This window comes from Zerene cesonia, chromosome 16 (assembly GCF_012273895.1).
Source record: "Zerene cesonia ecotype Mississippi chromosome 16, Zerene_cesonia_1.1, whole genome shotgun sequence".
In the NCBI taxonomy this organism is placed as follows: Eukaryota; Metazoa; Arthropoda; class Insecta; order Lepidoptera; family Pieridae; genus Zerene; species Zerene cesonia.
In genome coordinates this window covers 286,917-304,488 of record NC_052117.1, presented here as the reverse complement: position 1 = coordinate 304,488, position 17,572 = coordinate 286,917, and the positions used below count along the sequence as shown (strand labels likewise).

Here is a 17,572-nt window from a genome sequence, read left to right as displayed (position 1 = left end):
ATAACTTATCCTACAATAGTCGACTTTTTAACACTTGCATTTATCTTAGCGATTCAATTATGAAAATAATATAAATGTAAGTGAATTTCCTTGTATGTCCCTGCATTCTCAACAAATAGATCAACCTTCTGTGTCCAACTAGACTTTTATTAGTCCCCACTGGGAATCGAACCCAGGTTCACTCGCTTCTACGCTCACTCATGACCTTTGAGATATACAAATTATAAATTCCGTATATATTCTGTTACTGTTTAGGTTTCTCAGTTCAGTGGAATTCATTCTAGGAATTCTTACTACGACACTGCTTCTCTTCTATTCTATAGGGATAATTTTGTTCTATCTAGTAGTAAGACTACCATCCACCATACACCATACACTCACTACAAAAACACATCAAAGTAGTGGGGTGGTGACATACGCATTAAGTTGCGCTCACTAAGTAAGTGCTTGCAGTGCTGTGAAGACATGGATCGTGTTAAGTTTAAAGTTAATGACAAAGAATATACCGGTATGTTAATTTTATACTTATTTATATTGTTTTCCAAAAATCTAAATGATCTACGGTTTTATCTGAGCTAATAATATAAAGCTTTGAGTTTGTTTGTATGAACGCGCTAATCCCAGGAACTACTGGATGGATTTGAAATTATTTCACCTTTGTATATTTCGACCCCTGAGTGAGTAGGCTATATAATATATTAGCGAGCCGCCCCGGTTTTGCACGAGTGCAATTACATACATATAATACATATAAATCTTCCTCTTGAATCACTCTATCTATTCAAAAAAACATCAAAATGTGTTGCGTAATTTAAAAGATATTAACATACAGACACACAGATAGCTTTGTTACAGACGTCAGATAGCTTTGTTTATACTATGTAGAGATAACACTGGCGAAGCCGCGGTGAATCGCTAGTTTATTATATGAGTGGGGTTTTATGAAGCTTGTTTGTTTGATCGATCGAATCTCCAGAATAGTTTTAAATTGAACATTTCATTAAGCTTGAATAGTCCATTGATTTAGTCCTACTAATATTATAAATGCGAAAGTTTGTAAGGATGTGTATGTGTTTGTTGCTCTTTCACGCGAAAACTACTGAAACGGTTCCAATGAAATTTGGTACGTAGATAGCTGGACAACTGGAATAACATATAGGCAACTTTTTATCCCGATATTCCTATGGGATACGAGCTTACGCGGGTGAAACCGCGGGCCGCAGCTAGTTAGGTTATAAAATTAATATCACACCACGAACAATAGGAGTTATTTATGATATACGATGTAAATACGCAAAACTAATCCTGTCGTGAGTAGACTAACGTCTGATCTTAATCCAAAACTCGCAACCATAGATGCAAACTTTTCCTTCCCCTTCCCAGTCCTTTCCTTTATTCCTCTCGCCAATCCTTCTTAATCCCTTCCCAATTTAAAGTCGGCAATCCATTTTTTGAGACGTATGTCGAATCGACTTTACGCCTCTACAAACGTTCATGGGCAGTGGTAGCGCTTACCATCAGGCGTCTCACCAGCTTAATTGCCGACTGTGACATAAAAATAAATCAAACATTTATTTATTCTATTAGACTTATGCAAGCACTTTTGTATGGTCGTAACACAGTTTTAACAATTTTCGGCTCTTAATAGCCCTTCGTAAATTTTTAGATTTTATATATTATTTATTTTTTTAAACCAATTTAATTATAAATCAATCAAAACCAATATTGCAGTAAGTTGAATTTTCGTACATAACTTTACTAGCTTTTGGAGTTCAATTTAAATAGTGAGATAAATTTGGAGTAGTTAAATAGATTCTATACATATAAACCTTCCTGTTGAACCACTCTATCTATTGAAAAAAGCCCCATCAAAATCCGTTGCGCTGTTTTAAAGATTTAAGCATACATAGGGACATAGAGACAGAGAAAGCGAGTTTGTTTTATTCTATGATTACGGCGTTGTATTGAAGATGTGATAAATCAAGCATCCCTACATATGTGATGGTGACCTTAGATATTTGTTACTCTTTCATGCAGAAACAGCTGAACAGATCTGAATGCAATTGAGCACAGATATAGATTACTGTCTAGATAACAATTAGAAAGAACAATTTAGAAATTAAATACATTTTAACGGTATTTAAATGCGATTTGATCACGCTCGCTGTAATGTTCGAAACGTCGGTTTAATAATATAATGAATAAATCGCGTTTAAAATCCGATAGAAAGTCTTAATTTCGAAATTATAAAGAAAGATATAGAAATATTTCTATTATGAATTAGGATTCCATTGAGTTTGTTGATTGCTATCCCAGAGAAGTCAATTGTGTATACATTAAAATTTTGTGTGATTATGGTATTAAAACAGTTGAATAACTATTTTCATTGTCTACATTTTAATTAAACAACCAATTATTCAAAACGCCATTATATATTTTATCTATTCAAGTAAATTGGAATTGACTGTTTATTTGTAACGATATTATTTTGGAAATATATAACACATGTAAACGTATTTCTATAACAAAACATTGTATGCCTGTTCACACATCTAAATTCTATGATTCTTCATTTACCGTACAAGCCGTAAGATTGTGGAACTCACTACCAACAACGATTAAGCAAGCCCAATCTTTATATACATTTAAATCTCTTGTTAAGGATTATTTTCTATCTCCATAATGTTGTTTTTGACTCTGTTCTACGTTATATTGCTTTTCTCTCCTCTATTATTTATCTCTCTTTACTGCATTTTATACTATCCTTGCTCCTATATGCATTAATTTCTTTTCTATATATTTGTACACTTTCTTGTATGTTTTTTTCACCTTTCTAAAATTTATATTTCCTGTATCCAAAGGTTGCCTGGAAGAAATCGCTTCAAAGCGATAAGGCCGCCAAATTGTACAATAGATATTGTTTATTGGTTTTGTTAACTGTATGTGTATTGTACATTAAAGTGTAAATAAATAAATAAATAAATAAATAAAAAACACTTGTCGATGTGTTTACCGATCTTTATAGTTGTTTTTTTATTATATTTAATTCTCATTTAGGCTTGACCTATTTTCTGATAGCTGATGTTTTAATCACTAACATGTTATGTTTTTTTTGTCTCTTGTCCCCTCTTTATCCGGGTTAATCAGTTGAAATATGATTATTATTTACCAAAAAAAGTCATTGACATCCGCAGGGGAGGTAACACTCTAAATTCCCTATCAAATACAAAAAGAAAAATATTAGTAAGATACCAGTTTCTGGATTGTGTAAATATAAACTATGATACACATGTGTGCGTGTGAAGAGTGTGTGGGTTTACCATAATTAATCTCATTACAAATAAGGCATATTATACATTTTGTGTTAGGTTAATTCTACGCTAATAGAGTCACGTATAAATATACTTAAAACCCCCCATTTGATAACGTAATGACAGTTTAAATTATTACGTATTTAATTGTTTGAAATACGAAGGCGTAATACGAAATCGGTGAAGAAAATTTGTCAATTTGGCTGAGTTGTTAATATATATATAACTGTTTTGCTGTGTTTCGTTCAGTGAGAGGAGGGGGGGGCGGAGGCCCATATCCTTTTCCTTACAATTCCTAGTCCTTTCCTTTATTCCTCTCGACAATCCTTTCTTAATCTCTTCCCAATTTAAAGTCGGCAATCCATTTGTAGAGGCGTAATCTTCAATGGACCTTATGCCTCTCCAAATGTTCATGGGTGGTGGTAGCGCTTAGCATCAGGCACACCACCATTGCCGACTATGACTAAAAAATTAAAGAAAGTAAAAAAAAAATAAATAAATGTTCGAATAAATTTTTTGAAAAATAGTTTTTCAAACACTAACATTAACACAACGATCGATTCGATTCGAATATGTATTTAAAGTTATTTGTTAAATTTAAAAAAATATATGTAATTTATTCTACAATCATTTTGTCCTATGTCCGTAGTTGTCCCAAATATTTTATTTTCATCATCATCACAGGCCTCCTATGAGGGTTTAGGCCATAATCTACCACGCTGGCCAAGTGCGGGTTGGCAGATGTCACATGTCGTCGATTTTTTGATTCTCAGACACGCCGGTTTCCTCACGATGTTTTCCTTCACCGTTTCGAGCAGTGATGATTATTTTAATTTATTTTACGTATAAAATATTTAAATGGAATAATTGCGTAATATCTACTATATTATGTTATCTGTGGTTTAATTGTTATATTCAATGCATTAAATAAATTACCTGCTTAAAACTGGTTTTCTAAATATGATAAACAATTATTTCTACGTAAAAGTTTCTGGCAACTTCTTCATAGTAAAATTTTTATATTCAGCCGTAAATACATTTTACTTTTATTCTTAAACTCAAACTCAAACTCAAACTCAAACTCAAACTCAAACTCAAACGTTTCTTTATTCAATTAGACTTCTTATAGGAGCACTTTGAATCTTGTTACCGTGTCACAATGTTAGTTACCGAACTCGTCCGAAACGGCTGGAGCTATTTTTATGAAATTTTGTGTTCATATTAGGTATGTCTGTGAATCGGCCAACATCTATTTTTCATACCAATAATTGATAAGCATAAGGCAGAACAGCGTTTGACGGGTCAGCTAGTAATAGTATAAATTTAGCACCTGTCGGGAAAGCAATTACTACAGAGAAGAGCCGGCAAAAAACTCTGTAGTTACTACGGTACTCTTACTAATCCCTATTATTATAAATGCGAAAATAACTCTGTATGTTAGTATTTTCCGGTATTCCCCGAGACTGTCTGTCGTTTCCTTAATATGTTTCAGCAAGCGACGCCGCATGCAAATAGTATTACAAATGAGAAAGTCTGTTTTTTTGCTTCTCTTTCGTTCTCGAGGTAACGGAGTAATTTAATGATATGATTCTTGTATAGAGATGGTAGAAAGCTAGAGAGTGATATAGGCTTCTAAATATTTCCCGTGGGGATTTCCAATAAGCGATATAAGCAAGCTAAGCCGTGGGGGAAAGCTAGTTGTGTGTACAATATATTTTGGTAAATAGTCTAAAGCCATCAACAGATAAGAAAGAGATTCGAATAAATTGATAATGGCAAACTTGCATTTAATTACGTTGATATCTAAGGACCAACTTTCCTGAAACGCCATTTATATACAAGCTTAAACGCCTGGAATTGCGTTTGATACGTAAATCGAACAGACTTCAGGCAGAAGCGGGTTCCAATTCTGAATATGCGTGTTTTGTCGTTTGATAAGTATGAACGCATATAAATAATCTATGTTACTGTTTAGTGTGATTTAAATTATATAACGAAATGTTGTGTATATATGAAATTATGTATTATTAATTACGACCATTATCACTATTATAGAAAGACGAAATTAGTTTGTAAAAGAAGGTTTTTATGCAGATTAGTTTCTAATTAAACAGATATTTAAGGAATCTTACTATTTGCTATTAATGTGAACTCGGTTTTAATGTAGTATTTTCTTGTGTTTAATTTTACGCGAGTATTATTCGTTTAGAAATTAAAGACTTTTAAAACGGATTTTAAACGCGCTTTATTCATTATAACCCGACGTTTCGAACACTGAGTCAGTCTCCCCGTGACCACGCTCGATATATAATATAATGAATAAATCGGTTTTAAAATCACTTTTAATGGTCAAATTAGCTTGTCTTTTATTATGTTTAGGGCTGACAATAACTCGTGTGTGTAGAACTTAGTTCAACTGAACGAGTTTTGACGATTGATTAAATCAGTCCTAAACTATGTACATATACATTAACAACTAGCTTTTGCCCGCGGCTTCGCATTTTAAAAGATGTCATTACACATATAAACATTCCTCTTAAATCACTCTATAAGAGGAAGATTTATATGTATAAAGACATAGAAAACTAGGGGGGGTTATACTCCGAATTTAACGCGTGCGAAGTCGCGGGCAGAAGCTTGTTAGCTATAATTGGTTTTGTTTTAATTTGGCGTGTAATACAACCACTTAACGCACGCGCAAGGTTAACATACTTACTGTATGCACACGAAAGGTGTTATTACTTAGTTAATTACATATTCTAGTAATAATAAATCATGTCTTCGCATTAAACCATTTCATAATGTACAAGCTAGCTGCCTGCAATTTCTCTTTCTTTAATTACCACATGAAATTAGCGTTAGACTCAATGTTTCAATGTCTGAATTTTTCATTCGAATACACAGATAAAAAAACCAATTGTTAAATTTTTTATTTATTTTACCATTTACATTTTAACTTAACTCCTTTTTTATGTTTATCGCTATTCTAAATAACATAATACCAATGTTTTATTTCTTACAAAGGAGAATTTTTATAACAATAGGTCTCAATTACGATGAGATAACTCTATACGAATCGCTTTTTACTTCAACACTAATTACGGCAGCCCACAAAAAGTGCATTAAACCAGTTTATTTTCGTGCCGTGATCTTAACTTACAACCGGTCCAATAACACGTCTCTTAAGATAACTGTAAATAAATATTAAATTTAATAAATGAATGAATTTCTTCGGGCAAATGTGTGAAGTTATTTAGATGTATTTCACAAATTCAGAGCCATAGTTCATATATAGTTCATTCTAGAATGAACTATGTACAAACAAACCAAATGGTATTGTTTTGGTATTAGTTTGTATGTAACAGTACCAGTATAGAATTATATTTTATGTGGTAATAGGTAAAGATTGAAACCATTTTTGTAAATAGTATCTGGGTGTCTACGTCATTGTGGGTTAAATATAAAAAAATGATTAAGTCTCAAATGTCACAGAATGTTGCATTTTTCATTAGCAACATGGAGTCGGGCAATTACCTGACTTTCGTATTGCCATGACGTGTGAACATAGTATCTATAACATCTTAGGTTTATTATCTTTGGATATAGATTATGTTAAAAGATAACAATTGTTTCCTGAAGAAAGAATCAAATTATTTTATCACACATATTAATTTAATGCTTGACTTTCCTTTAAATATTGATATGACTTCCCCAGTCGGATGCGAGATCAGCTCGGACACGTCGCTGCTGGAGTACCTCCGCAGATGGCTGGAGCTGCGCGGCACCAAGTACATGTGCCAGGAGGGCGGCTGCGGCGCCTGCGTCGTCAGCGTCGCCAAGCACCCTGGCGCTCCCACTGAAGCTGTTAATGCGGTGAGTTGGACGTTAACACCAGTCACTTCCAGAGGGGTGCGAGATCAGTTCGAACACATCACTGCTGGAGTACTTCCACAGACGGCTGGAGCTTCGAACCGAAAGAAGAGTGGGATTTATTTTCTTTCAATTAAAAGCAAAAGGAAAGAAAAAACATAACAACTTAAAACCTCACCTTTTTATCCCTTTATGCGGGTAACGCATTAATAGAGGCTCTACCTCTGTTTAGATTATTTTCTTCTGTAGATTGATGTTGGAAATCAACCATTTCTTCTGGCTATGTACCGTGCAATGTTCTTTATTAAAAACCATATTTCATTCCAAAAATTCTATTTTCCTTCGCAGTGTTTAGTCTCTGTGACGTCATGCCATGGCTGGGAGATCACTACCATTGAAAAGATTGGCAACAAACTGATGGGGTACCACCCCCTACAGAAGGCTCTTTATGAAAACAATGGATCGCAGTGTGGATATTGCAGCCCTGGATGGGTGATGGCTTTGTATAGGTAAGTAATTGTCCGCCCGCGGGTTGCGCCGCATAGCCAAAGGGGAACGCAACCAAACCCATGGGAAAAATTTTTTACGCGTTTAAAAACAGTCTGTCACTTTCTAGCAAGCTATCTCCAGACACAAAAATCATATAGAATCGCTGCATTGTGACTTGAAAGATAAACAGACATACTTTCGCATTTATAACATTACTATTAGTTAGTAAGAATATGATCGTACATGCCTTACCTTTGAGCGCATATATGCATATACGATGATGGTATCAGGAGTGATTGCTGCCAAATCTCTGCACTATTCATCATCAGCCCATGTTCCCACTGCAGGGACTAGGACCTCCTACAAGGGTTCATGCCTTAATCCATCGCGCTGGCCAAGTGACCTTCACTATAAATAACAACCAATCATAATATAATACTCTTAAATCACAATTAAATGTAGGTAATGTTAACATAAATTTAAGTAGTTTTAGGTTTTACCCACACCTCTCGATTCAAATTACTCTTTCGCAAAATAAAGCTTCAGAATAAAGTTTTATTTGGATTGTAAAAAAGTCTGTGCGTAACTTTAAAATTTTGTTACGTTACGTTAAAATATAATACTAATATTGACATCGGGACATTAAAATATTGTCCATCTGTTAGTTTCTTACGAGCGGTTTTATCAAATGGCTGGGTCAAATGAAATTGAATTTAACTCAAGAGAGTTTAATGTTTACTTTTTGCTAATAAAGATAAAATAAAGAAATAGAACATAGTCTCTGTGATTCACGAAAGCATTTCGGTGAAATAAAACTTTGAAATATGGCGATTAATTTTAGAAGATCAATCGTTACAAATGTTAAGAATACAATAAACTCGATTGTAGGTATTTTTTTCATAGAGTATTTAGTATTTTTTTGATGTCTGCACTTTAAATGCAGTATGAGTCATGGAATTTGACATTTAAACACAATGCAATGTATACAAAAAACGTATATTCACTTCGTTATTAAAGATTTTTAGGTATCAACAGAACATATGGCCTGCAATCTGATCGATTTCGCGTAATTCTAGCCTCCTGAACAAGAAGAGTTTGACCATGCTGGAAATAGAACAATCGTTAGCAAGCAACGTCTGCAGGTGTACCGGCTATCGGCCTATCATAGAAGCCTTCAAGAAGTTCGCGAAAGATTCCCCCGATCCTTACCCCATACTTGATATAGAAGACCTGAGCGTTTGCAAAAAGACCGGTGACGTCTGCTCCAAAACCTGCGACGAGTACGATTGGTGTGTTGTTTCTAAAGAAGATGTCAAGCAATCCAGCGTCATTCATATCAAATTAAGTGACAACAGAGACTGGTATAGAGTCGAAGATATTACTGATGTGTTCAGGATCCTAGATGCCCATGGCACTGACTCGTATATGCTGGTAGCTGGGAATACTGCTAAAGGTAAAGATAAAACCATTCTTCTTAAACCCATTATGTTAATTGTCTTTCTTTTTATTTGCCATTTATCATTATAATTTAATTTCAAAATTAAATGATTCGAATTAACTCTGTGTCTGTCTCTTGTTCTTGGCAAAACTACTAGACCAATTAAAATAAAAATTGGTAAAGAGACAGTTTTAAACCTGAGATAATCCTACGGGAATGGAGCTATGCGGTAGTAACTTCAGAGTATCTTTTTCCCTACACCAAGTCGTGGGTGGGAATTTTTTTTTTAATTAAGACATGTATAGAATACAACATTTTAATGGTTTTTTTTATGTTTGAAAGGCCAAGTGCATGATAAAAAACTAGTGGACGGCAGTGTTGCTATTTCACAGATTCAAACAATACTTTTATTTATGTTCTAAACATAATACTTTAAATACGTTACTCATTAAACTTATTTGGTTTCTAGGTGTATACCCCATACTCGAATATCCTCGCCTTCTAATAGATATATCAGCTGTAGCAACCTTGAAAGGTTACTACATGGACCAGAATCTTGTGCTCGGTGCTGGTAACACCCTGACTGATGTTATGGATACGTTTGACGAAATAGCTAAAACTGACTACTTCAGTTATTTGAACACGTTCAATGAACATTTGAAATTAGTCGCACATATACCGGTTAAGAATGTAAGTAGTATCGTTTATATTAATTAATTTTAGAAAAGTGTACGTTTATTAATCAGTTGGCTAAGTCTGCTATCCTAGTAAAATGACACACTATTAGCATTCAAATGACAGTCTATTACAATTCAATTGACCTATCTTTAACATAACCAACGAAATGGTAGTCATAATGGACTCATCTAAACAAATCTCAGATCTGCCAACGATAACATCCCATGATTATAAGTTTCCCATGCCAATTATGATTATGATATGTATTTTAATGAAACACTATCCATCAAAAATATTTATCAGACTACCAAATAAATGTTTCTTTCTTTCTTTCAAATCATTCGACGAACACGAAACAATACCAACCAATTGAGACACAATGGAAGCATTTTTATTAGCAGATTTAGGGTACAAGGGGGGGGGACTGTCGTACTTGTTGTGTTTTCTTCTTATAAGAATAAGAATTGCATTCATCAGTTATGTATAGTTGAATACACTTAGAAAATGTGGTCATATTAAATTATTGAATTGTTTGATTTTATAGATTGGAACAGTAGCTGGCAATCTTATGATAAAGAACAAACACAATGATTTCAATTCGGATATCTTCTTGCTATTCAATACAGTAGGAGCTGAACTAAGCATTTGTAAGTAATTTATAAACTTTAATAATACATATTATCTTTAGTCCTTTTTTCCTGAATGAGAGACAGTATTTTCATTAACTCAATCAACCCGTAGTAATATGGATAGAATGCAAATAAATCAACCGACTTCAAATAAGGAGGCTCTCAAATCGACTTTATTTTTTCCCGTCTTAGATGTATCGACTGCGTGAATCTATTTTAATGATTCTTTTTTATTTGAAAACTGATGCTGGTGGTGGTCCCATGAGGTCTTAATTAAACTTGGTCTAATTCTGAAAATTTGGAGGCGGTTAAGTTATTTTTTAAAGTAACCGTATGAATTTGAACATCTATGATTGAAGCTGGAAGCCTCTATTACTAAGACGCCACTGCTATTCCGTATTTACATTCGTCTTACATATAACAACTGTGTAAATAAATAATAAAATGTTTTAATAATTCAGGGTCATCCATTAAACCACATTCGTACAAAACAAGAAATCTAGCAACATGTTCAAATATTATAAACAAACGTTGACAAAATACGTATTCTTTTATATCTTTAATCATATTCAAATATCAACGGAAATTAAAATAAACATATTGATATGGAACATAGTAATACAGTTTACGCAAATCAATTATGTTTTTTGCTTCTTTTTAGTAAACGATAGCGGCAGGGTCAATAAGATAAGTATGCAGCGGTTTTTAAAAGAAGACATGAAGGGAAAGGTTATCCTTAATGTTCTTTTACCTCCTCTGAATGATCAAAACAAAATAGTCACTTATAAGGTAAGCGAAACATACTTTTTTTGTCATAGTCGGCTATGAGGCTGGTGGATCGCCTGATGGTAAGCGCTACCACCGCCCATGAACATTTGGAGATGTGTAAGGTCGCCTCTACAAATGGATTGCCGACTTCAAATTGGACTGGGATTTAATGGAAGGATTGACGAAAGGAATAAAGGAAAGGACTGGGAAGGTGTGGTACTTCCCCGGTGCGAGCTGGCCCAATTCGTGCCGAAGCGTGCTCGATTACCACAAATTATTATACAAGAAATTTTATAATTATAAGAGTAAATTTTAACGAAACTCACACATAGCCATATATATCCAGACAAAAAAAACACACAACTACATAATGAGGATATACTACGATAAACGGTGATAAATTATATCTATCTGGGATAATTTTAAATCTTAAGCCGTCGAAAAATAACTCTTAATCGTCAATACGAAAGTCTGCTTCACTGATCAACTTACTTTAGGATTAAAATAATATATTATGAGGTTGTATCGAAAATGAGCTGTTTTTCTCTTGGAGTATAAGCCGCGTATTTAACCATTCTTGATAATATATTGATATTACATAATACTAGCTGACCCGGAAAACGCTGTGCTCTGTCTTACTCTATCATTTACTATCATTTAGGGCTATGAAAAACAGATGTTGGCCGATTCTCAGACCTACCCGACATACACAAAATTTCGTGAGAATCGGTCCAGACGTTTCGGAGGAGTATGGTAACTAACATTGTGACACGAGAATTTTATATATATATAGAGATAATTCTTGACTATTATATTATGTATGGTAATATATGGTACATTTTTAGATAATGCCTCGCTCTCAAAACGCACACGCTATTGTGCACGCTGGATTCTTATACAAAATAAACACCTATGACGACAAAGTATCTGATTGTCGTATTGTATATGGAGGTCTATCAACAGCTTTTATTAGAGCAAATCTAACTGAAAGATACCTCATCGGTAAGAAGCTCTTTACAAACGAGACGCTACAAGGTGCTATCAGTGTGCTAGATAAAGAAATGGTTGTCACTGAGAATCCTCCCGAACCGTCTGTGGAGTATCGCAGGAAGTTGGGGTTAGGTCTGTTTTATAAGGTAAGCTTATTATTTTTTATTATCATTGATTGCAACGATGATAATGACAAAGTTCGGATGAAGCAACGGAATGACGACACTTCTTTAGCTATAAATTTTAAAACGATTTTACGATTCTAAATAGCAGTTTAAAAACAAAGTATGGAAATTATAAAATGAGAAAAGCATTGTAAGTGCGTAGTTTATGATATAACTATACAAACATGACGATTTACAAGACGAAAATTGTAAATGGAAATTATAACAGAATTTGCCCCTTTTGCAGGGCTTGATGTCACTCTGTCCACAAAATATACTAGCTCCCCAATATAGATCAGGATCTGTTCGAGTTCGCGAATCACGAGGACTGTCTGATGGCAGGCAAATATTTGACACGAATCCATCGTTGTGGCCACTAAATCAGCCTACTCCTAAATTCGATGGTCTGGTAAGATAGAAATAGATAGAGAGATAAATTATTGTAATTCGTGTGCTGTATTTACAATTAAACATTTGTTACATTTTTTTTTTCTTGTAAATATGACAATGTGTTTGTTGGTGTCTGGAGATACAACATGTATGTCTTTCGAAAATTTCAACATAAACCTTGATAATAAAAACAACTCCCTGACATTTTTGCCAATTAAATGTTGAGCCTCACCTCATATTTATGTACAATAATATAAAGTATTATTTTAGGTACAATGCGCGGGTGAGGCGAAATACACGGAAGATATTCCAGCTATTCCCAAAGAAGTGTTCGCCACATTTGTATTGAGTACTGTGGCTTTAGGAACAATTGAAAACATTGACGCCAGTAATGCTTTAGTGAGTCACAATTTTTGAGTATTGCAACCACATTGCACCCAATATTTGTTGAAGATAGTTTATTTTTAAAGCCTGTTGTAAAAAATATTTTATTATTTCCAGGCAGAACCAGGTGTAATAGCATTCTATAGCGCTTCAGACATACCTGGACAAAATAGTTTCACACCAGCGCCAAGCATTTTTTACACGAGCAACGAAGAGTTTTTATGTGAAAGGGACGTAAAATATTTCAACCAACCCCTCGGAATCATTGTTGCTGAGACACAACAAATAGCTGATAGAGCTGCAACTCTGGTCAAAGTTACATACTCAAATGTTAAAAAACCAGTTCAAGATATCAAAGAAGCAAAAAACGATACAAATAGGAACACACTATTCTCCTCTTCAAACGCAACTAAAACTGGGAACGATGTAGTAAAAGTAATAAAAGGAGAAAACACGTCTCGAGGACAATATCATTTTTGTATGGAAACTCTTGTTTGTGTAACCCATCCTACTGAAGTAGGACTTAGAATATATCCTGCAACACAATGGATTGATGCAGTTCACAGAGTAGTAGCGAGGGTATTGAATATTCAACAAAATAAGTGAGTAACTCATGAAAAGTTTGGATAAAAACATTCAGCTATCTTCTGAAATATAAGCTTACATAATTCTGTCAATTATAACGATATATTTCAGGATAGACGTTTCCGTGAGTAGATTGGGTGGTGCTTATGGATTAAAAATATCACGATCCAATCAGGTTGCAGCGGCTTGTAGTTTGGTGTCACATAAATTAAACAGACCATGTCGTTTTATTCAGTCACTGCGGACTAACATGCGAGCTGTTGGCAAAAGATTTCCCTGTTCTACGTCTTTTGAGGTACGTTTTTTGAACTCAAACTCAAACTTTATAATAAAATATTGTTGGTGAATACTTCTAACATCTTCAAAATCTAGTAATATACATAAAATGGTTAAACTGGTCTAAAATAACAATTTATTCAGGTCGGAGTTAATGCACAAGGTGTCATACAGTACAATAATTATAACCTTTATGAGGATAACGGGTATATTATTGACGAGCCTCTAACTATGCTTGGTGTTGACGTTTTCTATAATTGTTATGATAAAGCTGCGTGGAATTACAAATCATACGATACTGTCACAGATTCTACATCGCATACGTGGTGTAGATCACCAGGTAAGAATATTGGAATTTAAAGATACATATTTATAGGAATTATGTTATATGAATATTTATATTTTTTTCAAAAAGGGTCATTTACCTTACACCTAATAACACAAGAGCTGAGAACGAATTTTATTTAAAATCATATTTGAAACATTATACCCTATTATACTCTAACAGGCACATAAATCTTTATACAAGTGTTTCTTAAATTACTTTAGATTATACTATAACTCAAGTTAAGCAAAATAATGCTTTATTTTTATTTCCACAGGTTCCTTAGAAAATATTGCAATGGCTGAATTGTTAATGGAAAGAATTGCATATGAAATGAATCTTGATCCACTGAACGTTCGTCTTGCCAATTTGGACACAGAAAAGCATAATGATATAAACGAACTTCTAACCACTCTGAAAACTAATTCCCAATACGAGGACAGGAAAGTTGCAGTTGATAAATTTAATTCTGAGAACAGATGGAAGAAGAGAGGATTGAGACACGCTTTTTTGAGATGGACTCCATCTGGATCGCAATATTTCGAAGTAAACTTATCAGCCTACTTCGACGACGGTACGGTTATTGTAACGCATAGCGGAGTCGAGATGGGCCAAGGAGTTAATACCAAAGCTGCTCAAATGTGTGCATATTACCTCAACATTCCTGTAGAAAAAGTACAAATTAAACCCAATGATAATGTTATATCACCGAATGCATTTGCATCCGGAGGAAGCATAACTTCTCAAAACGTTGGAATAGGTATCCAAAGATGTTGCCAGCAATTATTAGATAGACTTGAACCTATTAAAGCACAAATGGATAATCCAACGTGGGCAGAATTGATAAGAAAGGCGTATGATAATGAAGTAGATTTACAATGTCACGCTATGACAGGTATGGCTGATATACAGAATTACAACATATATGGAATAACTCTCGCCGAAGTAGAGATTGATGTATTAACAGGAGAATGGAATATAATTAGAGTAGACTTGATTGAGGATGTTGGTCGTAGCGTGAATCCTGAACTAGATATTGGTCAGGTAACAATTAAAATTTACATATCTGGAACATACAAATTATTGTCACTTATTTACCTTACTATTGATATAAATTTTGTCAGCTCTCATTTGAAACTTTTAAAAACAGGTCGAAGGTGCGTTTGTTATGGGTTTAGGGTTGTGGACTACAGAGGAATTAGTTTATGATGACACTGGAGAACTGCTCACAGATCGAACTTGGACCTACTGGGTACCACAAGCGAGAGATATACCACAAGACTTCCGGATATACTTTAGAAAGAAATCTTTTAGTAATAATGTTATTCTTGGAGCTAAAGGTAACTGATTCCAATTTTCTCTAGGTCATCTTCCACTTTGTATTGTTGATCAAATATCAAATTCTAAGCCAATTGTAATCCTCTTATAATCCTTTTATTCATATTAGTAGTTGAGATACTCATTGTGAAATGAAGCAAGAGTAAAATTAAAATATTATTATTTCTTAATTTTTAGTTTTATAGCATTGAAATGCTTTATAAATTAGAAATTTTGAAAGAATAGAAAAAATGCCCCTTAGGCACATGAAACCGAAAGAGTAGAAGAAATTCGATTACTGTGGCAGGATCACGGGTGGCCGAGAGGCTAGGCGTTGCTACGGTTAGGCAAGATACGCAGGTTCGAATCCTGCCTCGTGATCAAATTTTTTCTATTCTTTCAAAATTTCTAATATTATTATTTCGTTAAGAGCCTGAATACGTCACTCAAGACCGTCTTTATATTGGCTGCATTATAACTATATTTTTCCTAATAACATGCTATGTTTCAAATTTTTTATAGCTACTGGAGAACCAGCTACATGCATGGGTGTAGTCTTGCCTATAACAATGAGGGAAGCAATCGTGGCGGCCAGGTTGGAAACTGGGTTGCCTAGCAACCAGTGGTTTGACATAGGTAATTGTATTAATTTTTTTTTTTTCGTTTATTGAAAACCATGATTGACCTATTTAACGTGGATCTTATCAAGTACCTGCTAGTTACCTCAAAAGGTTTTTACTGAATGAATCGATATAATGCCTATTTTTTAAATTGAAATCTGGCGCCTCTCATTTGGTCACGTTTAGATCTTAAAAAATATTATTTATTATTTATTATTTATTTATTTATTTATTTAACTCTTCAACAACATTGTACATAGAAGGAAACTTAGAGATAATAATAATAATGACTAAAATAAAGCGTACAATTTGTTTGGCGGCCTTATCACTTAGAAGTGATCTCTTCCAGGCAACCACGGTAAAAGGTAACGAGCATACTGCTAAACTATAAGCGGGACGAAAAACAGTTACTTTTAAACATTCAATCAAATTTACATACAACATATACATATATTTACACAAATATTATTCTGTGAATTAATTTAAATTTATTGAAATGAGATATTAAGAAAAAATCACTTCAGTGGGTTTTTTAATCTTCATAGACATTATCAACCGACAATTATAATGTTATAATTTTCAGACGGCCCATATACAGTAGAGAAAATATGTCTTGCGTGTGCCACCCGGAAAGAAGATTTCAAATTTTACTAATTGACATGTTAAAATATAATTTTTTTTTATGTTTTCTTTGTATTTTCATTGATCTCTGGTGCGATAAATATTTTCAAATATTTTGTAAGTTTTACTATCTCCGACATACGTCGTCAGGCCATCTTAATCCCCTAGCGAAATTGTATTAATTTATTTCTATTTATTATTCCATTAAAAATGTTCTCAATTTTCCAAACCATTTCCTTTTCAATTCTAACTTCGTACGTGCTGTCTACACAACACATACGTTTTTTCATTAAAATATGAGTTAGAAAACAATAAAATCCAACGGAATGGCTCTATTTCAACAAAGCCGGTACTATTTCCGGTTTTCGGTAGCAATTTACGTTCATATCCTGTCCCCCCCTTCCTTCGATGTTTGAACAAAATATTATATTCGATAGAAAACTTTGCTCGTAATACATTGAAGCTTGGAACATTATTCTTTTGAATACACAGTAACAAGCAACGCAATGGATTGCGTTTTTGGGTTATAATAATTCCACATGGTCTATAGTAATGAAAACAATGTTTTCTTGCTTCCAATGTAATTTAGCTGATAATACTTAGAACAATATAAAAGAATTAATAGCGTAGGTACAGTAATCTAATGTCTTTACTCTTTCAGTTTAATTTGCCAGGGACTCCCCTCTTTAAAAATTTCTCATTTATAAAGTACAGCTA

The 17,572-nt window shown here is 33.8% G+C and overlaps 1 protein-coding gene across 1 annotated transcript; it reads left to right on the top strand.

The window, feature by feature from the left end:
* Positions 1 to 440: 440 nt before the first annotated feature.
* Positions 441 to 16,896, top strand: LOC119832807 (xanthine dehydrogenase 1-like). Its single transcript, XM_038356576.1, has 17 exons — positions 441 to 508; positions 7,027 to 7,184; positions 7,530 to 7,690; positions 8,747 to 9,123; positions 9,578 to 9,798; positions 10,331 to 10,433; positions 11,077 to 11,204; positions 12,029 to 12,319; positions 12,585 to 12,746; positions 12,998 to 13,126; positions 13,229 to 13,713; positions 13,808 to 13,991; positions 14,117 to 14,312; positions 14,575 to 15,341; positions 15,448 to 15,637; positions 16,137 to 16,250; positions 16,818 to 16,896. Exons 1-17 carry the CDS (start codon positions 466 to 468, stop codon positions 16,886 to 16,888), a joined length of 3,780 nt encoding a protein of 1,259 aa, XP_038212504.1. The 5' UTR covers positions 441 to 465; the 3' UTR covers positions 16,889 to 16,896.
* Positions 16,897 to 17,572: the final 676 nt, after the last annotated feature.